The sequence below is a fragment of the Salvelinus alpinus genome, chromosome 7, assembly GCF_045679555.1.
Source record: "Salvelinus alpinus chromosome 7, SLU_Salpinus.1, whole genome shotgun sequence".
Classification (NCBI taxonomy): Eukaryota; Metazoa; Chordata; class Actinopteri; order Salmoniformes; family Salmonidae; genus Salvelinus; species Salvelinus alpinus.
In genome coordinates, this window is record NC_092092.1 from 36,724,833 (window position 1) to 36,752,001 (window position 27,169).

Consider the following 27,169-nt stretch of genomic DNA (forward strand, 5'->3'; position numbering starts at 1 on the left):
TGTCACTCTTTCTTCAGCCGGTAAGGGAGGGTTTTGAGGTTCAAACACTGTTTGTGGCCAAATTATTCCTACATGCATTATGACACCATCTGACGTCACGTTCCGTGATAACCTCAAGAGAGGACAGGTCAGAACAACAGTTTAGCTCAATTCATTTCTGTTTCAGGAAATCCAGACACATTGGACTATATGACAAATTATTACATTCCCAATTTTCTCGGTAACATTATCTCTATGACAAATGTCAAAGAGCATAACAACATACTGTTACTGCTGAAACCATTTTCAAAATTAGTTCATACTCCCTTATTTTACTGGCGACCTGTCGGGAGAGTTACCAGATCAGGGAGTTAGCACCCTAACCCCGCAGGGAATCCCACACTCCAATCCAGCAGTCCCAATCCAAGGACCAGGACCCCAGGAAACTGGTAATTTTCCCTTCGAACAAATTATTTACATCGTGATTCAAAAACAACATGTTAAATCAAAAATAAAAACAAATTTGAATAACCAATCAACTTAGAATTGCAACTCTTGATAACTCCATAAGGAAATAATAGTATCTCATAAAGTAATGGTAAAATAGAATAGAAACTGGGGTTTCTCATTCATTTTATAATTAAATCCCACCTGTTTCAATAATTTCTAGTGAGATTGATCAGGCCTCGTCAGAAAGTCAAGATACCGGGCATTCGACAACATTGGATATTTCCTCTCCCTTTTCTTTTCCTGTCCTTCCGAAACCATTTAAAAACCGTCCAAACATTTACATCCCTTTGCATACCCAATTTAAAACTGAATTGAAAAGACCCCAAAAAAATCAACTACACAGTATCAACACCACTAATGTATAATCATAACCGGTCATTTGTGTGTTCGTGCTGGTGTGTGTGTTTGGTAAACACAAACACACATCAACCGGCCTTACAGATCTGAGAAAGTGTACACTTTGTTAGCATTCACTATGCTACATCTTAATCAGCAATCTGAACGTATTAATTATAAACCAAACATGATAATGGTAATTCCACTGTCCTTACTCCAATCATTAAATGTTTGTTTTAATCCACCCCATCATTTATATTTTATTTAGCATGTACTACCCTTAAACACGGCGACTTTATCTCGCCACCGACTCCACCATCACCACCGCACCCCGCTAAATAGCTACAGTAGCAATTTCACACCGGTTACACTCACTCGCCCTTTTGACCTCTTCCTTTTCCGCAGCAACCAGTGATCCAGGTCAACAGCATCAATGTAACAGTATTGCTTCCGTCCCTCTCCTCATCCCTACCTGGGTTCGAACCAGGGAACCTCTCCACACATCAACAACTGCCTCCCACGAAGCATTGTTACCCATCACTCCACAAAAGTGCAAGGGAAACAACTACTTCAAGGTCTCAGAACGAGTGACGTCACCGATTGAAATTATGTTAGCGCGCATCTCAATGTTCATGAACTAAAAAAAATGTAAAGATAATTTTAGGTTTACCAACCCCTTTGCTAATTCCTCATTACCCCTCCCCCCTTTCGTCCATTCCAGTAATCTATTTCAGAATAAGACAACATAAAATGTAAATCTATTTCATAATAAAACCACATAAAATGTCTCATGAGATAAAAAAAACCAAGGTTTTCTGAGTTTGCAAGGAGTGTTTGTCCAGCTAATTTAAATTTGTTACCTCTTTAGAATCCATTCCCCTGGCATTTCGTCTAGATTCTTCAACCCAAAATACTTTTTTCTGTGGCAAATTTAGCCAATTTCTCATCATAAGGAATCTGCAATATTTGATCCTGGCATCTATTAAAAAGTTGGGTAAGAAGTGATCTCATACGTCTTCCTTCACATAGAAACTGTAATCTCTATGAACCACTATCGATCGAACCGATGCCATATGTGAAAGTTCCTGTCCTGCTACTTTCCGGAGGATTCATTGTTGCTCTTTTGAAAAAGATGCAAACACTTGCATCGAGGCATTTCCTCTGTAGCAGGCTCCATTCCCACTTTATACTCATTCTTCCAAAGTCCAATAGCTCCCTGTTTTAGATGTGGGGCTATCTCCTTACGCTTTGTTTTTTCGCTACATTTCTTTGTCTTACCTTGGCCATTGAAACCACTGTTAGTGACTTTCACTGTGGCCATATTAACCCCACGCACATCTGCGAAGTGAGCAGAGTTACATTCCACTCTCAAAACATCTTGCTATATTTCATCCACAACCCCCGTAATTATCATTTTGATCACAGGTTTCAAACCGAAGTACAAATTCTGTCAATGCACTCCCGTACCCAGTCTTTTTGCAGCTGAGTACCTCAACTAATTTTCCATATTTGAGCCAAATTGGTATAATGCTCGTGCGCTTCTTTCAGTGCCTCCATGGTTTAATTAAAATCCTCTAGCTCCACTTCACAGGGTAAATTGGGGAGGTCTGTCGCCATATCAATAGTTATTATTCTTAAACCTCTACCGACGTTTTCCAAGATGTTTTAGATTTCTTTATTCCCATCTATAATACACACCTTCTACAAACTATTTTCCAAGGTAGCACTACCCACTTCCCTGGAGAATAGTTATTTGTGCCTATTAATTGGTCACGGTACTTAATACCTTGTATTATAACCAATACTATAGCGTCTGCAAATGTATTATTGGAGAATACGGATTACTTAATGTCTTATTCCAGTATTGTGCCTCAAATATTTTTGTTGATAACACACATTACCAAAATTATTCACACTTGTCTTCCTATTTCCACATAATCTGTCATGGTTCACCACCCCAACAGGGCATACAACCAACCTCTCTTTATTGCTACTGCTAATACACCCAAATCCAACAGTGTTCGAATATCTTATTGCTTTTCTTTTAACCCTGAATGGCAACTTTTTTATCCTAGGACACAAGCATGTCACTTTATCCATCCACACAGCCGCATGGCCTTTGTGGCTGAGACTCACCCTCTCGTTACAGGTTTAGCAGGGAACCAACCCCACCCAGATTTTACCCACTAGGACTTACCCTTCGCAGGTTCCAGCCTGCTCAGGCTTACCTTCCGGGACTCACCCTATTCTTATAGTCACATGAACTAACCCACTCGGGATTTACCCCCTAGGACTTACCCTACAGGTACCAGCCTGCTCGAGTTTACCTTCCGGGACTGAGCCTATACTTTATAGTACTAGCCGGAACCAACCTGCTATATACCACAAGGCTACGACCGATCGTAACACAATGGGCCTACTGAATAAACTTAGGCTTTCTTGGTCCGTATCCTATAATTGTTCAGCCAATGATTCTCATCTCCCCAAGATGTCAAAATGAGTGGAAACAGGTGTAGGAACTGTGCCTACCTTGTTTGTTGCCAGCTCCTGCTCTGGACTCTCTGGTTTGACTACAAATCGTGGTGAACCCTGCTCGCAGCGCCATCTGTTAGGTTCTAATTCTCTGAGTAAAAAACTCAATGGACAGTATGAAAGGTTAACCAGGTTTATTCTTCCCAGAAGGACAATACAGCTGCATTAGACAAAAACATTTTCATACAAGCACTGATATTTAATCCTTCCTCCTACGTTGAGTCTCCTCCAACACATCTGTACAAACATTGTGTCTATACTGCTAGGCAGGACATTAAGTGATACGGGCCATAAACTTTTATTTCTCCCTTAACGTCACCTGACCTCGACCCCCCCTTCATCACAAATCCATGGCTCTCTCCCCTTATCAATGCCTGCCACATGTGATCACGTCCCTGCACTCAATATTCATATTCTCAGAACCCAACAGCAGAAAACACCATTATCAAAAGTGACCGCAAATGCAATTATGCATGTTATTTTATCCTGAAGGTGCATTTTTATGGTGAAAATGGTCTTCCCCAAACTTGAAACTCATGCACTGCTTATACTGTATATGCCAGTAGGCTCTACATCTCTTGTAAAGATGATTAATGTGCTTAATTTTAAGAAGTTATTTGGCCACTTTAGTTGTGATACAAACCTTATTAAAACATATAGGCCTATGGGCTAGGCTACGTGAGGTCTGCGACTATGATTAGAAAAAGTCGCAAAAAAAGGCATTGTTTCTTATGCTGGGCATCATTCACAAGTGATAATAAATAATTCACAGGTGATAGGCTAATATTGTCACCCATCAGACTATTTTTGATTTAATCTTTACATATACTAAATCATATGTGTGACATTTGTTTTGATTAAGAATGGACCATTATCATGCACCTGTATCAAAACAGGGGCAGCGGAAAAAATACGTCATCTATGCACTTAAATAGCGAATGGAGGACGCTTTTCCCCGTGGTTTATTTTCATGCCAGCCAGGTAGGCTATATTCCTGTTGTAAATATAAGCAATGTGCTTAATATTAGGAAAGTTGAGAAATAAATATAGTAGGCCTAGCCTATTGAAAGCCGATGGGATCCTCGTCTGTTTATTAGCAGCCATCACTTTGTTTTCTCCCGCAATTGCATAGCCTATAGAAATGTTGCGCAACATGAGCTCATGGGCTCTCATGAAGTGTTTGATTAGATTTTCAAACACATTTGCATTGATATCAGTGTGATTAGAGGAACAATAGAGTGCTGAGTACCAGGCAGTTAGCAAGTTTGATAGGCTACTAATGACCAGCAGCAGCATCAGAGCTTGGAGAAGCCTGTGGAATTTGACTGCCTTCATGACTCGTGATCGCAGGTGTGGCGGTAATAGGGTCACCGAAACAGCCCTAGGCGTAAGTAAAGGCCCTGTTGTGATGAAGAGAACTTGTTGATTGGTCTATTCTGTCATTCTCAGCTATCTGTTGGAATCATTTCCTTCATGTTGGCCAGTTAACAGAGCACCACCTCAAAGGGATGATTTTCATTTATATCATAGCGAGAGCATTAAAGCAAATAAAGCAAGGCAGACATGACTTCTATGAAAGCAGTTAGTACTAGAATTGGTTTTCAAAGATCAAAATAAAATGTTAATGTTTTCAAAATGTTAAAAAATAAATGAATATAGGACAAACGGGTTATAATACTGGCACATGCAAATGTACTGTACGGGTTATCTATCGTCACATGCCCGTGAATCATAGAAACAAACATATGTAAACCATATTTCTTTATTAAAGATTAAGAAACTCCAAGCAGCATATTCATAAATAAAATAAGAGCCTCCCTTAGATGTACTTTTACAGACTATATGGTATGATAGCTTTTTATAATATTTTCTTTAATATTGTGGTGTGGGCATTGATACAGTAACCTGGGGGGGGGGGGGGGGGTATATACAGTAAGGCAGTGAAACACACTAAACCCTTACAGTACAGTAACGTGGGACTTCCTTTTCACCACTGTTAGCTGATCAGAGCAAAAGGTTGTATGCAGAACACAGTGTAAAATGAGATCACTTTGGTTCACATTAGTAAGTACTTGTACTTGTACAAAATATACAGGCGTACAACCTCGCCAATTTTGTTTGAGAAGCATGAGCGGAGAACGGGTGATGCGAAACATGATTCTCTCACTTTGAGGTATGGTAGTTCTGTTTATTCTCATGACATCACTTAATTATCGTTCTTTGCTTTCCCTCAATGGCTCTGCAGGGAAATTGGTTACATTTTCCAAGAGGTACGGACAATCCAGTAAATGAAAACCTTTTTAACAGTATGAGCATAGATCACCTATCAGTACTCCTGGTACACGTTGTATTGTGCATATAGGATGTGACGAACGACAACACAATATAACCACTGAGATTGACATTCACTATCTCACTTCCTAGCAATGAGTTTCCCAGAATGACAGGCTAAAGGAAATAAACAGAAACAAAAAGTATACTGCAGGACATAATTGCATTTTAATTGCACTTATGAAAGTCTTGGTAAAGTTTTGCAGTTCATCTTCAGTTGGAAATGTGACATAAACTGCTGCTCTGCAAAGTGCCCAGGTTAATTGATGGGGGAAATTCTGTTTGTTTTATGAACAGAGCTCCATCAGAATTTAGACATTAGGATATGCCACCTGAACTGCTGTTACCAAAACTAATAGTTCATAATTTTGATATCACTCTTTTATCTTCCATCTCCCTTGGTGATAATTGCTCTATTACAAATGATAAATATGAGATATTCTATATCTACTTTTCTCCCTCTGCAGTTCAAATGACTTCACTGCTCTGAAAGGAGAACCTGTATACAGCTTTTCAACAATAAATCCTTAAGTACGAAATGAATACATATATTTTTTACTAAAATGAGCCTTTTTTGTTAAATGTAAAAATAAACGTTTTGTTTTAAACATCCCTCCCACTCAATCAAGGAAACATGTAGCATACACTGGAAGGGGCATGATTCAATCATGATTTATGTCCGTTAAAGGTTCCTTTTGAACAATCCCTTAATGTGGCTGATGTTATGCTGTACACGGCACTAGTACCACTAGGACTGCCTTTCTTTGCTGTTGGGGGCTGACTGAGACTGTATCTCCCTCTTGTCTTTGACAACATAGGGCTGAAATTGAGCTCAATAAAATACCATCCATTTCATAAATCTGTAGAACTCATGAGAAACAATGTTAACTTCAGTTTCAGCCTTAAACAATGATTCACCAAGACTTTAAGTTAGAAAAAAAAACTTGAAAAATGTATATATGTCTTACAAACAAAATGATTCCATCTATTTGGAATATTCTTATCTGATACTGAAGTATAAGGTTGTTAAAGAGGTGCATAACAGTTGGAGTTCAACATTATGTCCTATGGTGAATGGTAATCTAAGAATGAACTGTGGAGAGACATTTTTTTCGGCACTTAGAAAACAATCACAATGAATTTGCGTCATTATTCATATAGAACAAAATTTACAAAGCCATTCAAACAGTCATTTTTTTAACATTTTTTTTTGTTTATCTTATTTAGTTTTTTTATAACTCAACTTGAAAAATTGAGAATATTCAAAATACACTTTAACTTCACTTCGTTCTCTCAGTATTTACAAATATATACAAAAAAAATTTGCTTTTCCTTTGATGTCGGTTGTTCAACAGGTAATAAAAATCTCTTATTTCTCTTGTTTGCACACTTTCCCAATTTTTGTATTTATTTATTTTTCCCCCCACAAATAATACCCCACAAAAATCAGGGGAGGGGTAGGAGATGTGACGTTGAGGCACCATCAGATGGATGTACTGTGGGTGGGCTCAATGGCTTCTGGGATGGGTCCTCCGGGAACTCCCTGGTATGACATTGGCATGGGTGTCTTGGCGGGACTCAGTCGGAACAGCCCCCCGTTGGGAGCTCTGTGTTTGCACTGAATGGAGGGGATGGTGGAGCTGCTGGGGGGGTGGTGGGGGAGTGTGCTGCCAGGGCCCTGAGCTAGTGTCCGACCCAGGCCCACCCCATGGCCCTCCCCCGGGAGATAGGTGCTCACAGACAGGCCCCTGCCCGGGTAGTCCCGCACAGACTCCAGCTGCCGGCTGGGCTGCATGCTGTCGATGTCCAGCGCAGAGATCTCGATAGACGGGCCAGGGATCTGCTTGTGTGCCATGTCCTCGTCCATAAGACTGTTCATACGCCGATGCACCTGTTCCAGATTCACCTCCTTGTCCTAGAGGGTGAAAGAGAGAGGGGGAGGAAGGGACACAGAGGCTGAGATGGGCTGTTCTCCATGGGATTCTCAGGCTTTTCACCAGCTCCATGCATTTAGTTTCCCTCTCCTCTTCCTTAGCTTTTTTGAGGTGGTTTGTTTCCCAAGCCTCTGAGTGTTTCACTCAACATGCTGATTGAGTAATGTCTGTTTTAAGTGCCCAATTGGAATTGAGGTGACTCAATTACAGGTGTATAGAATGTGCACCTTGAAATCAAACTTGGCCAGTGGACATAGACAGTTTGATGTTTAGTAAGAGGTGTCAAATCTTTGACAGACGACACCAATGCTGGAGCCAAGCTACATCCTAACCTCTACTGACTGATCTGGGGCACCATGTAACCTTAGGCTTCATTGCTGATGCTACAGTATATTGAAGTAAAGTTGAGGTAATGTATTGGTGTCCTATTGAGATGGCCACATATGGGCTTTTACAGTGTCCGTTCTACCTCTCAATAGTGCTGAGCAATTAGTGCTTTTTGAGGTCGATTTTGATTTTGTTATAAAAAAAATATCACGGTCTTCGATTTAAAAAAATAATAAAAATTGTTATATATTAAACATTATGTGGGTAAACTGCTAATCACTTATTAACCATAATTTATTCACATTACTTTACTTTAAGAAAAAAAAAAATATTTGATGACTGTATTTCATTCCAAGTCATCATCTAATCTCTATAGAGCTGCTGCCTGTCTGACAAAATCACTATTTTGTAGTTCTTCAAAGTAAATAAGGCATACTTTTATGACTGCTGAATACCAACTATCAATCACTTAGATCCTGTATTTTCAGGTAGAGATACCTCGCAAAGCAACTGCTCTCTATCCCTCACGCACCTTCTCTCTTCTCTTCATCAAAGAGGTCTCTGTGTCTGCTCCACACAGACCGGACAAGTAAACGGGCGCGCAATGGATTATGGTCATTGTAGTTAATTACCAGCTGTTCTGCGCTAAATTACGAAGAATATTGGCCTATTGGAAACTACAACTCCCTACTACGTTGCACAGTTCGAGCTTGATCTGATTTATCTCTACAGAAACTGAGCAGAAAAAAATTAAATGGAATTCAAATAATTAAACTGACTTCGGCCAATTAGTTATTTAAAAAACGGAAAATAACCAACATTTTGGTTAATCGCTCAGCACTACCTCTCAATCAATTACTTACTGATGTTGGCCAGGTGAATCGATCTGATTTCAGATCAATATATTTAATACATCTGAGCTGCTGAGGTTGACAGATGTGTCTTTCTTTGGATGACTGTAGTTATGCATACGTGTTATAAGCTAATTGACACTTGAGGTTCGTTGCTGACAAAAATGCTACATTGGGACATTTAAAGGTAGAGGACAAAACATAATTCAGGGTAGCAGGTATCACTAGCCAATTAGGAGACGTGTCCTAGCACTTGGAGGCTACACTAGACTATTGCAAAAGGCTACTTTGGAGGCAGGCATAACTTGGCTCCAGTAATGGTCTGACTCAACGATGATATTAGTAAAAAACTGAATATGGAGACAAAATCCAAGTTGATCCTTATGTGCAGTACATATACAACAGAACAAACTGCAGAGGTTAAGATTCTATATGTGGAGCACAAAACCAACCAATGAAAATAAGACATGTTTTGGAATGGAAGACATTATCAGAAATGTGTTTCTACGAAGACCGATGATGATTGACTATTTTATGCCAGGTACTACATGCTCTACAAATTAAAGAAAGGCTGGACTTGATTATATTGCACTTAGGGAAATGAAGAACTCCTATATTTCAACCATCTTCAGGCAATTTTATGGAAACTCTCTAGTGTAGTGACTACCCGAATGCACTGGAAATACAGAGTATCCTTCTTACTATGCAATTATAATGGATGTTGTTTGGCAACAGACGCAGAAATACCTCGAAATCAACTGACTCCTCTCGTAATGACACACTGTGTGTGTTAGTCATTTGACCATCAGAAGCCATGGACTTTCAATGAGATCAGTGCCACATCAAACAGTGTATTTAAACTCCACTGTGATTCTACATAATTTACTCTTCCTCTTGTCAATATCAACTGCCTGTCATAAGCACATTATACCATTATAGCACGACACAATGTCTTCCAGAGGAATGCTAAGCCATTTACTCAATCTTGATATTTAAAAAAATAAAATAAAAATGTAACCTTTATTTAACTAGGCAAGTCAGTTAAGAACAAATTCTTCTTTACAATGACTGCCTTCATCAATGTCAAGTTACAGACAAACAACTCTGTTTCCTCAGTGCCTCCCATATCAGCTTGAGCCTCCCGGAATGTACAAATGTAATCTCGATTTCATATGTTCTGACGACTTTATCAACAGAGACATTGATCGTAGGAATGAATTTACGACAGTATCAACTCTGTATCACAAAAAAACTCTTAAAGCTAATTAAAACATCTCGGCCAAGGCTATTGTTTTAGCAGACTGGTGCCACATTAAAATATGTTAATAATCTTGTCGCATTGGCAGCACGCCTAAATAAATAACCGCCTAAAATCAAACCACTGCACCAGTGTTTTAATAAGAGTGTGTTGATTTATATTGAGGGAAAATAACAACCTGCTCTGCAGAGTGAAAGCTTTCGTAATGCAAAAACAATTCGTAAAACATCAAACTAGAAAACCACTCTATCCATCCATGGTATCCTGACACTTGATTGAAGGATTTATCTAGGCTTGAGTAAGCTCTTTTCAAAGTGGCCTCCGTATGCATAAGACTATGATGATTATGCATACGTCCTGTACTGTGGCTCATCTCTGTATCTTGTAACACGTTCTATACACCACCTTCGTCAAACTTGACGAACCCGTTTAGAGATATGTATGCAAGCAGCCATGACTGCGTGTAAAAAGTGTTATGACAATGTCTGTGAAAGGCCTAATAAATACCTTCATAGAGCATCATAGTGAGGTGGTTCATAGAAAATGTCGCTGAATTAACCTCCTCTTATTCCCCATACAATGTTTCTATGTGAGGGTGAGAGACAAGCCCTTGTTATGCACGCATCCATCCACTACAAAAGCAACTAACCAAAAATGGGGAAGAAACAGAATAACAATCAGAGAATAGAAGATTGCCAGAGATGAGATGGTGTTGTGGAGTTTAAGATCAAGATTCCCGCCCCCCCCCCCCCCCCCAAGCCCAATCGGACAGATCAGAGTGCCTCTTTAATGCAGCGGCACAAATCAGATCTTAGGAGCTCTATTCTGACCTGTGTCAATAGCTTCTGCTTCATCCCAGTCTCTTTCTCTCTCTGTCCAAATGTCCTTCCTCCCTTCCGGTGAAGCAGTGGTAATGTCATTATATGTCAATGGACCAGAAACCCTTGCCAGTCTGTAATCCTTAGTAACCTGCACGAGATCATAGAACAGTCAAGAATAAAAACGTATGGATGTCCACATTGACATATAATTGCAATAAGACGTCACACAGGGAATTACTAGGGATTATGGACTGGGTTGGACAGATATAGTGGCTCTTATTGCTGTGGGGTGACAGACCCATGCAAACATCCTGTTTCTGCTCACACTTTAGTTTACGGATCCATGTCAAGCCTTAACCTGTCTCATGTCACATGCAAGGGGAGAGTAACTCTCTCATGTGAGAGGCCTCTTTGGACATGCTCACATCATCGCAGTAACTTGAGTGGATTAAACTAATAAGAAAGGCTTAACGTGAACTGGCAATGAGGTATAAGGTGTAATCGGTGTCAATCAGTTTAGCAGGCACTTAGCAGGGGAAAGTCTTACGAGAATCAATTAAAATAGTTCTCTGTGGTAGGCAGTGTAAATGTGTTTACAATTCAGGGTAAGGAACTGTATTGGTAATCAATGGGTTTTGATTATTTCAGGAACACTAATGTTATGGGGAACTTAAAACAAACTCGATACTGACGTTTTCTCAGAAATGTCATATTTCATATTTGGCTGATTCACATTGACATGGATCTACTCTGAAAAAAGACATTTAAAAAGGTGTTCAAATCTCCCTTTGAAAGTGTAATCCTCTGGGACCAGTTTTTCAAAAGTTTTATATCTCGATTTCACCTATCGGATAGGATTAAATGCATAGAAATTGAATTAACTGAATGGGTATAACCATTCAAGTCAGTGATTTGTCTGTTCTATTCATTCTATTTCTATGCATTTAATCTGGATATAGTTAGTTAATATCCCTACAGAGAATCTTGCTGAATTGAAAATGGCAAAACTTTGGCTGAGTGAAAAAGGTTTTGACAATAATTCAATACAAAGTATGTGACTGGAAAATTTGCTGGGGACTGATGCTCATCACTGGCCAAAATCAGTTGTTCTGACATATTAGTAAGAGACTTGTGAAAAATGCAGGAATTGCTTATCTCAAAAAAACATATTGGTTGGGCAGTTTGTTATCCTGAAGGTAGCTTAAGGGTTTATGATTAACATACACCGATGATGTGTGATTAACATACACCGATGATGTGTGATTAACATACACCGATGATCAAATTCGAAGAGTTTCCAGAAAATATCAATAGTCAAGATGGAAATATATTAGTAAGAAAATGATAAGGGGGATTTGTCTTTATCTGTGAGCTGTGTGAGGTACGTATGCCATACAAAAACAGATGGATTCGGTTTCAGAGAAGAGGGGGGATAGATTAGAGGGACCAAATTTGATTTCAATCAGAGCACAATCTACAACTGCGTGTACTGGAGCTCGACTAAATCGGGACTGTGGTCTGCGGCTGGATCCTTAAAGTAGAGTGTGGCAGTGTCCTCCCCCTGCTGCCCTGTCCTCCGGGCTCTGTGCTCGGTCACCTCTTTGGGCTGCTCTTGCCCGCAGCGGTTGCTGTTCCACCACATCTCCAGGCCAGCAACCAGGCAGGCCAGCAGCAGTCCGGCGGCCAGGACACAGAAGACCCCGGCAAAGCTGTGCAGCTTCAGGGACCTCCCGTCGGGCGTGGCGTTGGAGTGGCTGTTGAGGTCACAGCGGCCCGTACGAGGCCACCACTTCTGCTTCAGGATGTCCAGGTCTCCTTTTTCCTGCAGCTCCAGGATCCTGCAAGGAGGGGAAATATCTGGGTGTAAGAGACATATGCTTCCTCTGCTTCGCTCAAAACAGGCTGCTGTATTAAGTTAAGGCTGTTACGCAAAGAATTGAGACTAAGGACTAGGACCCTAGTTGCATATCTACTACTCATATGCTGTCATGGCACTAAAGGAAGAATGAAAAATAGACCTGCTTTCATCTTCTGTAGATGACTGCATTCATTTGTGACAATTCCCACAGCACAGCATTTTAAGTGTGATTTGTTTGAATTATGCCTGCTCAATGAATTAAACCCGACAGTAAACTTCATTAAATGTCAGCTTTCGTATTCCTTCAATGCCACAAACGAAATCCAAAATAAAACAGAGGGAAGAACTGCTTAATTAAAAGAAAAATAAGCGTGGCAAAGAGGAAAAGACCATTATCAGAGAACCGCCCCTGTGGGCAAACACTACCGCCACAGCAATTTCTGAGATTAAAAGGAGCCCATGGCGAATTTGTACGGTTATGGATAGACGAGGGTGCGGAGAGAGGGAAGGAGAGAGGGAAATGGATTATGATGATGGGAAGGGGGACGGTGGCAAGTAAGATGAATCCGTCTCTGTAGAGGAGATGACATTCTGGTTCAGCCTGTTATTACCCCCTGAGCAGCCTCCCAGCTGTCCTCGAAGCACATCACACCCCCACCACCCCCACCACCCCCACCACCACTCCGTTAGCCCTGGATTTCCCAGATGGATATTCATCCAGGCCATCATGAGCGTAGATAGAGAGACAGTGTTCAGTTCAGTGTCGTAGGAATAGGCATTATTGAGGATCTTCCACGGAGGGACCTCATCTGACCCCGCTCTTCACTTGCTGTGGCCCTGCGTACTGAGTGTGCACTCTGAAGGGCCCTGACGTGGCACACCTCGGAAGAGTGGAGAGGATTTAAGTGTTCCACCGCATTGGTGACTTATCGACGGTGTGGGTGTGTGGCCTCCAAGAGCCCCAGATCAAACCTGATCAAGCTGGTTGAAACTGGTTCTGCTTTGTAGAAGGATCATTGTTCCTATCCTAAGACCTGCGTTTTAGTCACTAGAACGGTAGTTCATTCAGGTTGTGGAGTTGGGATGGCACTCATTGCTGTTTATTTTCACTGCGTTGAAGAGAGTTCGATTTTTTATCTAAAAGATAGTGTGACAAAACATTTTGCGTTGTTTTCATGGATGCTTTTGAGCTTTTATAACTGAGATTAATCAAAACAAGACTGCAGTCAAGACAGTGATTTTGGGATTCATTTTGGGTAAATCCTTGGCAAATATGATTACACAGTCCTAAATGGTCAAATCACATTGTATTTGTCACATGCTTCGTAAACAAGAGGTGTAGACTAACAGTGAAATGCTTACTTACGGATGCTTCCCAACAATATAGAGAGAAAAGAAAGAAAAAATACTGTAATAGAAAAATTATAATAATAACACAAGGAATAAATACACAATGAGTAAAGATAACTTGGTACCCGAGGTACCAGTAGCAAGTCGATGTGCGGGGGTACGAGGTAAGAAGCTCTTCAGGGTCCTGATGGTTCCAGACTTGGTTCATCGGTACCACTTGCCGTGTCACTGGAGTTTTTGACAATTTTTAGGGCCTTCCTCTGACACTGCCTGGTGTAGAGGTCCTGGATGACAGGGAGCTCAGACCAGTGGTATACTGGGACTTACGCACTACCCTCTGTAGCGCCGTGTGGTCGGATGCAAAGCAGTTGCCATAACAAGCGGTGATGCAGCCATTCAAGATGTTCTCAATGGTGCAGCTGTAGAACTTTTGTGTATCTGTTGGGGCGGTATGTGAATTGGAGAGGGTCCAGGGTGTCTGGAATGATGGTGTTGATGTGAGCCAGGACCAGCCTTTCAAAGCATTTCATGGCTACAGATGTGAGTGCTACATGGCAATAGTCATTAAGACAGGTTATCGTGGTGTTCTTGGGCCCAAGGTCTATGGTGGTCTGCTTGAAACATGTAGGTATTACTGAATGGGTCAGGGAGAGGTTGAAAATGTCAGTGAAGGCACTTGCTAGCTGGTCAGCGCAGGCTCTGAGTACACATCCTGGTAGTGTCCTGCTCCTTGAAAGCGGCAGCTCTAGCCTTTAGCTCAGTGCAGATGTTGTCTGTAATTTATGGCTTCTGGTTGGGATATGTATCTACGGTCACTGTAGGGCCAATGTCGTCGATGCACTTATTGATGATGTCGGTGACTGATGTAGTAAGTTCCTCAATGTTATCGGATGAATCCCCGGAACATATTCCAGTCTGTGCAAGCGAAACAGTCCTCTAGCTTACATGTGATTATGGACAGATTTACCCAATCAGCGTCCTGCAAGTAATGACCAGAGACTTTCAAACGTTGTGAAAAGTTGAAGTCAATGCCCAAGTACAGTATTTAGTTAGACAATCCATTATGAGCCTTTTTTCGTGGAAGTAATTAGCAGAATCATGTCAACTCATGTTGAATGATTATTCTTTAATCCAAACCAACGCTTGTTATGAATTCATAATAGGTTGATTTCATCCAGCCAACTCAGCTGGAACATGCAACGTATTCATTGATTGCAACCTGTGCTGATATAGTAAAACAAATATACTTTTTTGATTTCAACTTTATTTAAGCAGGCTAGTCAATTAGAACAATGATGGCCTGGCAAGAGACAAAAGGCCTCCTGTGGGGACGGCGGCTGGGATAAAAGAAAACATTTAAAAAACTATGTAAGACAAGACGGACAACACAGACAGAAGAAACTGGCAACAGCACAAATACAACAGCATGCAGGCATGTGTGTGGTGTGTGTGTGTGAAGTAACACAACATGCTTCCTTACATTAGGGCAACACAAACTAGTGAATACTAGGAAGAACTACATGTCTCAACAAACTGTTAACCAACTTGTCCTTTGAACTTCTCCAGGGACACCAGGTCCTGGGGTTTTAGGTTGGCTTGGAGGGAATTCCAAGACCAGGAAAGATCTTTTCGATGCTCTGTTCTAGGTTTCGGGACTCTTAGCATAAAACAAGATTGAGATCTGAGCTCATATGTGTTTTCATTTCGAGCTAGAAGAGGCGATAGATAAAATGTCAGTTTTCCTAAAATGGCCTTATAAATAAGAATAGACCAGTGTTTGAGCCTGCCTGTTGCGAGTGATGTAAATCCAACAGCAGTGTAGAGATCACAATGATGAGTTAGATGTCTCTGATTGGTGACAAAACGAAGAGCTGCATGACACAGAGTCAAGAGCCTTCAAGGACATGTTGCTGTGATCCCCTACTCTGTAATTCAAATACAACAAGTAGCTCCTCAAGGGTGGTTTAGTGAGAAGTAATCCAAACTAAAAGCATTTAACAAACCCGTTCTAACTGTACTATAATACAGTGCATTCGGAAAGTATTCAGACCCCTTACATTTTCCCACATTATGTTACCTTACAGCTTTATTCTCATCAATCTACACGTAATATCCCAGAAAGACAAAGTGAAAACAGGTTTTTTGACATTTGTTTACATTTATAAAAATAAAAAAACTGAAATGACACTAGAAATTGAGCTCAAGTGCATCCTGTTTGCATTGATCATCCTTCATGTTTCTATAACATAAAGTCCACCTGTGGTAAATACAATTTATTGGACATGATTTAGAAAGGAACACACCTGTCTATATAATGTCCCAGATTTGACGGTGCATGTCAGAGCACAGACCAAGCCATGATGTCGAAGGAATTGTCCGTAGAGCTCCGTGACAGGATTGTGTCGAGGCACAGATTTGGGGAAGGGTACCAAAAATATTTGCAGCATTGAAGGTCCCCAAGAACACAGTGGCCTCCATCATTCTTAAATGGAAGACGTTTGGAACCACCAAAACTCTTCCTAAAGCTGGCCGCCCGGCCAAACTGAGCAATCGGGGAAGAAGGGCCTTAGTTAGGGAGGTGACCAAGAACCCGATGGTCATTCTGACAGAGCTCCAGAGTTCCTCTGTGGAGATGGGAGAACCTTCCAGAAGGACAACCATCTCTGCAGCACTCCACCAATCAGGCCTTTATAGTAGTGGCCATACGGAAGCCACTCCTCGGTAAAAGGCACATAACAGCCCGCTTGGAGTTTTCCAAAAGGCACCTAAAGGACTCTCAAACCATGAGAAACAAGATTCTCTGGTCTGATGAAACCAAGATTGAACTCTTTAGCCTAAATGCCAAGTGTCACGTCTGGAGGAAACCTGGCACAATCCCTACCGTGAAGCATGGTGGTGGAAGCATCATGCTGTGGGGATGTTTTTCAGAGGCAGGGACTAGGAGACTAGTCAGGATCGAGGGAAAGATGAACGTAGCAAAGTACAGACAGATCCTTGATGAAAACCTGCTCCAGAGCACCCAGGAGCTCAGACTGGGGTGAAGGTTCACCTTCCAACAGGACAACAACCCTAAGAACACAGCCAAGACAATGCAGGAGTGGCTTCGGGACAATTCTCTGAATGTCCTTGAGTGGTCCAGCCAGAGACCAGATTTGAACCCGATTGAACATCTCTGGAGAGACCTGAAAAATCTGTGCAGCGAGCGCCATCCAAGCTGACTGAGCTTGAGAGGATCTGCAGAGAAGAATGGGAGAAACTCCCCAAATACAGGTGTGCCAAGCTTGTAGCGTCATACCAAAGAGGACTCAAGGCTGTAATCTCTGCCATAGGTGATTCAACAAAGTACTAGGGTATGAATAAAGGGTCTGAATAGTTATGTAAATGTCATATTTCAGTGTTTTATTTTTTATAAATTAGCCAAAAATTATATAAACCAGTTTTTACTTTGTCATTATGGGGTATTGTGTGTGGATTGATGAGGGGGAAAAAACAGTTTAATACATTTTAGAATAAGGCTGTAACGTAACAAAATGTGGAAAAAGTGAATGGGTCTGAATACTTTCCAAATGCACTGTATGTCTGATAATATATAATTGAAAGGGGAAATGTAAATATACTGAACAAAAATATAGACACAACATGTTAAGTGTTGATCCCATGTTTCATGAGCTGAAATAAAAGATCCCAGAAATGTTCCATATGAACAAAAAGTTTATTTCACAAAAATGTTGTCTATAAATTTGTTCACATCCCTGTTAGTGAGCATTTCTCATTTGCCAAGATAATCCATCTACCTGACAGGTGTGGCATATCAAGAAGCAGATTAAACAGCATGATCATTACACAGGTGCACCTTGAGCTGGGGACAATACAATGGCACTCTAAAATGTGCAGTTTTGTCACACAACACAATGCCACAGATGTCTCAAGTTTTGAGGTAGCGTGCTATTGGCATGCTGACGGCAGTAATGTCCACCAGAGCTGTTGCCAGAGAATTTGATGTTCATTTCTCTACCATAAGCTGCCTCCAACGTCGTTTTAGAGCATTTGGCAGAACGTCCAACCAGCCTCACAACCGCAGACCACGTGTAACCACGCCAGCCCAGGACCTCCACATCCGACTTCTTCACCAGCGAGATCGTCTGAGACCAGCCACCCGGAAAGCTGATGATGCTGTTGGTTTGCGCAACCGAAGACTTTCTGCACAAACTGTCAGAAACCGTCTCAGGGAAGCTCATCTGCGTGCTCATCGTCCTCACCAGGGTCTTGACCTGATTGCGTCGTAACTGACTTCAGTGGGCAAATGTTCACCTTCAATGGCCACTGGCACCCTGGAGAAGTATGCTCTTCACGGATTAATCCCGGCCAGATGGTGTATGGCATTGTGTGGGCGGGCAGTTTGCAGAAGTCAACGTTGTGAGTAGAGTGCCCCATGGTGGTGATGGGGCTATGGTATCGGCAGGCAGGCATAAGTTATGAACAATGAACACAATTGCATTTATCTATGCTAATTTGAATGCACAGAGATAACGTGACGAGATCCTGAGGCCCATTGTTGTACCATTCAGTTCTCGCCAATATCCAGCAACTTCGCACAGCCATTGAAGAGGAGTGGGACAACATTCCACAATCAACAGCCTGACCAACTCTATGCGAAGGATATGTGTCAAATGCATGAGTCAAATAGTGGTCACACCAGATACTGACTGTTTTTCTGATCCACGCCACTACCTTTTTTTTAAGGTATCTGTGAACAACAGATGCATATCTGTATTTCCAGTCAGTGGTGTAAAGTACTGAAGTAAAAAATAATTTAAAGTACTACTTAGGTTATTTTTTGGGGGGCCATCAGTACTTTACTTTTCTATTCATATTTTTGACTACTTTTACTTTTACTTCACTACATTCCTAAAAAAATATATACTTTTTACTCCATACATTTTTCCTGACACCCAAAAGTACGCATTACGTTTTCAATGACGGACTCACCAAACAAACAAGCTTCATTTGTAAATTATATCAGAGTGTTTGAGTGTGCCCCTGGCAATCCATAAATTAAAAAAAAACTAGAAAATGGTGCCGTCTGGTTTGCGGAATTTGGAATTATGAACAATTTTACTTTTAAGTATATTTAAAACAAAATACATTTAGACTTTTACTCAAGTAATATTTTATTGGGTGACTTTCACTTGAGTCATTTTCTATTAACTTCTTATGGCTGTAAGCGGAGCCTTGAGTACCCTGGAAAGAGGTGGCCATTTCAAACGGCCTCGTTCTCAATTCTTGCTCGTACAATATGCATATTATTATTAATATTGAATAGAAAACACTCTCTAGTTTCTAAAAACGTTTGAATTATGTCTCTAAGTGAAACAGAACCCTTTTTACAGCTCATTTCCTATCCGGAAGTGAGATTTCCAAAAGCTAAGTCGCTCTTCAAAAGCTTGTCTATATAAGGTCATGTCACTTAGGACTGTAGAAACACGTCATACACCTTCCTCTGGGTCTCATGCGGAAGTGAGAACAGAAAGGAGTTGAATATCTCTTTCAGAGAATGCATACACCCTCTTTGAATGAGACGACCGCCATAATTTATTTTTCCTGAGGCGCGAACTCGGACCAGGACTCTCCACCTGGAAAACGGTCGTTCTCAATGAATATGACATCTGGCTTCGATTTTTTTTGATACATGTCACAATATCATCCTAAAGTATGTTTTTTAAATATAGTTTAATTATATTATTTAAATTTATTCGGGATTTTATACGTGATGCGTAGGAAGAATTTTTTTCAAGATGGAGAGGTTAGCACAGGAAGGCCAGTGTGTTTGCTAATTCAAGAGGGAAATAGTTCGTTTTGGATCGAAACAAAGCTGGTTCTGAACAAAAGACCCATTGTACAACATTCTGAATGAAGATCAACAAAGATAAGGACCCAATTTGGGATGCTATTTCATATATATCTGTCGAACTGTGCTATGCTACCGTTTGCCTTGAGTCAATGCTGTTGCTATGTTTGCTATTGTAGTAAGCTAATATGACGATATATTGTGTTTTCGCTGTAAAACACTTAAAGAATCGGAAATATTGTCTGTATTCACTAGCTGTATTCACTTTCATTAGCTATCCACCATATATTTTTCTGAAATGTTTTATGATGAGTAATTAGTAGTTGACGTTGGTGTCTGTATTTACTCTGGCTACTCCCGTGCTATTTCTGACTGTAGCTATAATGGTAGCTATGATGGTAGCAGTAATGTAAAACTGATTTATAGCTGAAATATGCACATTTTTCGAACAAAACATAGATTTATTGTGTAACATGTTATAGGACTGTCATCTGAGGTAGTTTTTTCTAGGTTATTTAGGTTAGTTCTAGGTTAGTTAGGTTGGCTTTGCATGCTAGCTGCATGCTAGCTGCATGCTACCGGTGCTGTGAAAAATGTCTGTCTCTCTTTTTGTATTTGGTGGTGAGCTAACATGAATATATGTGGTGTTTTCGCTGTAAAACATTTAAAGAATCTGAAATATTGTCTGTATTCACAAGATCTTTGTCTTTCATTTGCTATCCACCATATATTTGTCTGAAATGTTTTATGATGTGTAATTAGAGTAGTTGGCGTTGGTGTCTGTATTTTCTCTGGCTACTCCCGTGCGATTTCTGACTGTAGCTATGATGGTAGCAGTAATGTAAAACTGATTTATAGCTAAAATATGCCAATTTTTTGAACAAAACATAGATTTATTGTGTAACATGTTATAGGACTGGCATCTGAGGTAGTTTTTTCTAGGTTATTTAGGTTGGTTCTAGGTTAGTTAGGTTGGCTTGTGCATGCTACTTGCATCCTACTTGTGCTGTGAAAAATGTCTGTCCTCTTTTTTATTTGGTGGTGAGCTAACATAAATATATGTGGTGTTTTCTCTGTAAAACATTTAAAAAATCGGACATGTTGGCTGGATTGACAAGATGTTTATCTTTCAAATGCTGTATTGGACTTGTTAATGTGTGAAAGTTAAATATAAAAAAAAAAATAGATTTTGAATTTGCCGCCCTGCACTTGAGCTGGATGTTGTCATAGGTGTACCGGTGTCGGGCTTGCAGCCTTAAGGTATGTTGACGTTTACTCAAGTATGACAATTGGGTACTTTTCCCACTATTATTCCCAGTCATGTGAAATCCATAGATTAGGGCCTGATGAATTTATTTCATTTGGCTGATTTCCTTATATGAACTGTAACTCAGTAGATTCTTTGAAATTGTTGCGTTTATGTTTTGGTTCAGTGTACATATATATATATATATATAACATACAGACAAGGGCATTACAATCATGCATTAAGCCTCTGTGAATGAGTCTTTAAACTACGGTAACTCCTGACCTTTTATAAAGAGCATTTTCACTTATGTTTTTACTACCAAGTGACTTTATAAAAACACTATGTTAGTGGGCCTTGCATTTCCCTCGTCAAACTCCTCCTAAAATGGCTGAGTATAACCACTGAATGACCTCTCAGCCAATTACGGCGCTCAATTCCCTCAGGCACCGTCAACCATCAGTGATTATGTTTATGGCATTTATGAAGCAGAGAAAGTAATTAGGAATCAAAGGATGTGTGCGTTAAACCATATGCACTTAGACTGAGGATATTTCCTCAAGGTGATGGAAGGAAGAGATGGAGGGAGAGGGGAGGAGAATTACATACTGTATAGAGCTGTTGATAAAGTGATGGCATATCTATCATGCATAAATATTGTAATGAAACGAGGGAGTAGCACGGGGTTCCGAGGCGAGACTCGAACTTGCAACCCTAGGGTCGCAAAGCCGGACATGCTACAGCTGCTCCAAGAAAGCTCCCTTTGGGGAGTGTTAATTGTGCTTCTCAACGCCAGGGTCATTACAATATTACACTGAGTGTACAAAACGTTAAGAACACCTTCTCTTTCTGTGACAGACTGACCAGGTGAATCCAGGTGAAAGCTATGATCCCTTATTGATGTCACTTGTTAAATCTACTTCAACAGTGTAGATGAAGGGGAGGAGACGGGTTGAAGAAGGATTTTTAAGCATCGAGACATGGATTATGTATTTGTGCCATTCAGAGGGTGAACAGGCAAGACAAAAAATGTAAGTGCCTTTGAACGGGGTACGGGTTTATGTCAAAAATTATAATGCTGCTGGGTTTTTCATGCTCAACAGTTTCCCGCTTGTATAAAGAATATTCACACCCAAAGGACATCCAGCCACCTTGACACAACTGTGGGAAGCTTTGGAGTCAACATGGGCCAGCATCCCTGTCGAACGCTTTCGACACCTTGTAGAGTCCATGCCCCGACGAATTGAGGCTGTTCTGAGGGCTAAATGGAGGGGGTGTTTGAGGGGGGGAGGTGCAACTCAATGTTTTGAATGTTGGTCATGTTTGGTATACTCAGCGTAGACGGTATATGGTGAGAAGAGATGTTGGTGGCATTGCTCACTTCTGGGAGAAGAGGTCTCTGTATGGACTCCCATGCTGCATGGCGATGCCGTAGCCTTTGCTGCTCATGCTGTTTCCCGTGACGGTGATGGTGCAGTCATCGTCCGTCAGTGCGGCGTACTCCACCACAGCCATGTCCCATAGAAAGGCATACGGGCCCTTCTTCGCCTGCAGAGGAATGACAGTCATGACCCAGTTAATGATCCAGATGCTATACATTCTGCCTACATGCAATCATTGTTTTCCATGATAGAACCTAAAGGATAATAGAAGGCCTACATGTGGAAATTGTTGTGACTATACAGTAGTATCTCAACTCTAAGAAAGTGTTGTACTCTAATGAACATGTGGAAAACATACATACTTCAGTACATTTCCTGTAAAAGTGTCTTTTCTAGTTTGAGTCTCATTGTAGACTGGGCTATTTGCTCATTTGATAGAAAAACCTTTTCGCTCAGAGGGCTCTATTTTCGGCTTTCGCGAGAGGCGCAAGTGTCAAACGTAAGTTAGTTTGCAATTTCATCATGTACAGTAAAAACTGGCGCATTGGCATTTTCCACCCCTTACACCACGTTCAACAATTTCCCTGTCTAACATCAGCTCGCTTGCGCTGTGGTGGGGGAGCTGAACTTCCTGATTTAGCTTCGGTTTCAATTCTCCTAATCAGGAAATGCGACTGAGAACGAGATTTGGGTTTTGGAGGCGTGCTTTGTTGTGGGTGTCTCGTGTGTGTGATCTAATGTGGGAAGCATTTGAACTTTCATTCTCCCAAAACAGTACACAGTTACAGTCGCTCACCCTTCTAGTTAACTTGAAACAGTGTAACCAGGTCTTCTGTTTGGAACCATTTTATTTTTTATTTAGCAAGTTATTTAAGAATAAATTCTTATTTACAATGATGGCCTAGGAACAATGGGTTAACTGCCTTGTTCAGCAGCTGAATGTCAGATTTTTACCTTGTCAGCTCAGGGATTTGATCTAGCAACCTTTCAGTTACTGGCCCAATGCTCTAACCACTAGGCTACCTGCCACCCCAAGTAGCCTAGACTAGCTAGCAAGCTATCCATCTTCTTTCACCAATTAGCTTCAGCAGGACGATGTGCGACCGTGGCGAAGTTGTTTTGACTTTGGATACTCTGTGGGGCTAGTTAGGGATCATCAATAAATTACACAATGTGTTGCACACCTTTTATTTGTCTCATTAAATGCTTATAAATATTTGTATATGAATTTCTAAAATGTATAGTTGATTTGAGGTTTTTAATTCATTGAAATACAGAGCTATTGACATTGAAAAATATTGTCCCATCTACACTGCCTTCGGAAAGTATTCAGACCCCTTGACTTTCTACACATTTTGTTACAGCCTCATTCTAAAATGTATTCAATTTGTTTTAAACTCAGCAATCTGCAAACAATTCCCCATGATGACAAAGCCAAAACAGGTATCACATATCACATTTCATAAGTATTCAGACCCTTTGCTATGAGACTCGAAATTGAGCTCAGATGCATCTTGTTTCCATTGATCATCCTTGAGATGTTTCTACAACTTGATTGGAGTCCACCTGGGGTGGATTCAAATGATTGGACATGATTTGGAAAGGCACACACCTGTCTATATAAGGTCCCACAGTTGACAGTGCATGTCAGAGCAAAAACCAAGCCATGAGGTCGAAGGAATTGTCTGTAGAACTCCGAGACAGAATTGTATCGAGGCACAGATCTGGGGAAGGGCACTACAGAGGGTAGTGCGAACGGCCCAGTGCATCACTGGGGCCAAGCTTCCTGCCATCCAGGACCTCTATACCAGGCGGTGTCAGAGGAAGGCCCTTAAAACCTTTTGTCAATAGGGGGAGCTGTTAGCACTATTTATTTTTTTACATTTCCAAATTAAACTGCCTCGTACTCAATTCTTGCTCGTACAATATGCATATTATTATTACTATTGGATAGAAAACAATCTCTAGTTTCTAAAACCGTTTGAATTATGTCTGTGGGTGAACCAGAACTCTTTCTACAGCGAAAATCATGACAGGACATGCGAAGGTCTGAAAACTAGGCTCTGTTCTGAGATCAGTTTAAAACTCTGTATGTGCCCTATGGGTCGAAATGAACTGCACCCGCCTTCCCCTGGATGTCAGTAACCAATGAGAAGTGGAATGGAGTCTCTACGTATTTCTCAGAGTTTATAAAAGGCCATGGAGTGACATGTCCGTTCTTTTGGACGCTCCTCAAGACGCAAGAGAGGACATCAGAATGGCATGCTCAAAAGCTCTCGTTATCGGCCTAAGATATATCCGTCTGTGATTTAATTCGATATAGGTGTTAGAAACATCATAACGAAGTTATTTTAAACCGATTTATATCAGTTTATGCGAGTATATTGCTATTTTCGGAATTTTCGTAGTATTGCGCTTTGAGGATTTGGACATGTGTGTGCCACGTAGCTATTGTTAGCTGCTAGTTCCAAAGTTGAAGAGGACGTTTTACAACAAAGCAACGATTATTTTGGACAAAGGACACCTTGCCCAAGATACTGATGGAAGCTCGTCCAAAAGTAAGAGCTATTTATGATTTTATTCCGTATTTATGTGGAAAAATGTAAACGCATTTGTCGGCCATTGTTGCGGCACTAGTCTGGCTGTAACGCACACTGTATGTCTAGTAACATTAATTTTAAAAATCTAACTCAGCGGTTGCATTAATAACTAATGCATCTTTCATTAGCTGTCCAACCTGTATTTTTTTAGTCAATCTAATCGATAAATAATCGTAAACTTAGGTGCCTTTCCAAGATGGCGCCGGCCAGAATGCATGCCATGTTTTGACTGATTACATAGCATAACCACGATTTGTGATGCTAAATTTGCACATTTTCGAACAAACTCTATATGCATTGTGTAATATGATGTTACAGGACTGTCATCTGAAGAATTCTGAGAAGGTTAGTGAAAAAATTAATATATTTTGGTGGTGATAACGTTATCGCTCTTTTTGCCTTGAATCAATGCTGGGGTGATGTTAGCTCATGTGGTATGCTAATATAACGATATATTGTGTTTTCGCTGTAAAACACTTAGAAAATCTGAAATATTGTCTGGATTCACAAGATCTGTGTCTTTCAATTGCTGTACGCTGTGTATTTTTAAGAAATGTTTTATGATGAGTAATTAGGTAATACACGTTGCTCTCTGTAGTTATTCTAGTCGCTTTGGTGAGTTTTGTGATAGTGGCTGCAATGGTAAACTATGATTTATACCTGAAAAATGCACATTTAAAAAAAAAAACATATGCTATACCATAAATATGTTATCAGACTGTCATCTTATGAAGTTGTTTCTTGGTTAGTGGCTATATATATCTTTATTTAGTCGAATTAGTGATAGCTACTGATGGAGTAAAAAACTGGTGGAGTAAAAAAAGTGGTGTCTTTTGCTAACGTGGTTAGCTAATAGATTTACATATTGTGTCTTCCCTGTAAAACATTTTAAAAATCAGAAATGATGGCTGGATTCACAAGAAGTGTATCTTTCATCTGGTGTCTTGGACTTGTGATTTAATGATATTTAGATGCTAGTATTTACTTGTGACGCTATGCTAGGCTATGCTAGTCAGCTTTTTTACTGTGGGGGGTGCTCCCGGATCCGGGTTTGGGAGGAACTAGAAGTTAAAATTGTCAAAGACTCCAGCCACTCTAGTCATAGACTGTTCGCTCTGCTACCGCACGGCAAGCGGTACCGGAGCACCAAGTTTAGGTCGAAGAGGCTTCTAAACAGCTTCTACACCTAAGCCATAAGACTCCTTAACACCTATTCAAATGGCTACCCAGACTATTTGCCCCCCCCCCCCCCCCCCCCCGCACCGTTACCCACTGCATATAGTCTCGCTATTGTTATTTTACTGCTACTCTTTAATTACTTGTTACTTTTTTATTTATTATTCTTGTCCTTATTTTTTTTAAACTGCATTGTTGGTTAGGGGCTCGTAAGTAAGCATCTCACTGTAAGGTATACATACACCTGTTCTATTCGGCGCATGTGACTAATGCAATTTGATTTGATTTGAAAACATTTCTGCCGCATTGAAGGTCCCTAAGAACACAGTGAACTCCATTATTCTTAAATGGAATAAGTTTGGAACCATCAACACTCTCCCTAGAGTGCCAAGCATCACATCTGGAGGAAACCTGGCACCATCATGCTGCGGGGTGTTTTTCAGCGGCAGGGACTGTGAGACTAGTCAGGATCGAGGCAGGATAGAGAGATCCTTGATGAAAACCTGCTTCAGAGCGCAGGACCTCAGACTGGGGGCGAAGGTTCACCTTCAAACAGGACAACGACCCTAAGCACACAGCCAAGACGACGCAGGAGTGGCTTCGGGACAAGTCTCTGAATGTCCTTGAGTGGCCCAGTCAGCGCCCGGACTTGACCCTGATCGAACATCTCTGGAGAGACCTGAAAATAGCTGTGCAGCAACGCTCTCCATCCAACCTGACAGAGCTTGAGAGGATCTGCAGAGAAGAATGGGAGAAACTCCCCAAATACAAGTGTGCCAAGCTTGTAGCAGCGTACACAAGAAGACTCAAGGCTGTAATTGCTGCCATTG

The 27,169-nt window shown here is 40.8% G+C and overlaps 1 protein-coding gene across 2 annotated transcripts in view; it reads right to left on the bottom strand.

The window, feature by feature from the left end:
• Nucleotides 1-3,474: 3,474 nt before the first annotated feature.
• The window catches only part of LOC139580939 (glutamate receptor ionotropic, delta-1-like), a 437,178-nt gene continuing 413,483 nt past the window's right edge, over nt 3,475-27,169 (bottom strand). The window contains exons 14-17 of one of the 2 annotated variants that reach the window (XM_071410111.1): nt 22,563-22,729; nt 12,477-12,717; nt 10,889-11,027; nt 3,475-7,603 (exon numbers count right to left, since the gene is read on the bottom strand). In XM_071410111.1, coding sequence (XP_071266212.1) covers nt 7,197-7,603; nt 10,889-11,027; nt 12,477-12,717; nt 22,563-22,729 — 954 coding nt within the window. In that variant the 3' untranslated portion in view covers nt 3,475-7,196. The remainder of the gene's footprint in view (nt 7,604-10,888; nt 11,028-12,476; nt 12,718-22,562; nt 22,730-27,169) is intronic. The other variant, XM_071410112.1, reaches the window with a different exon arrangement.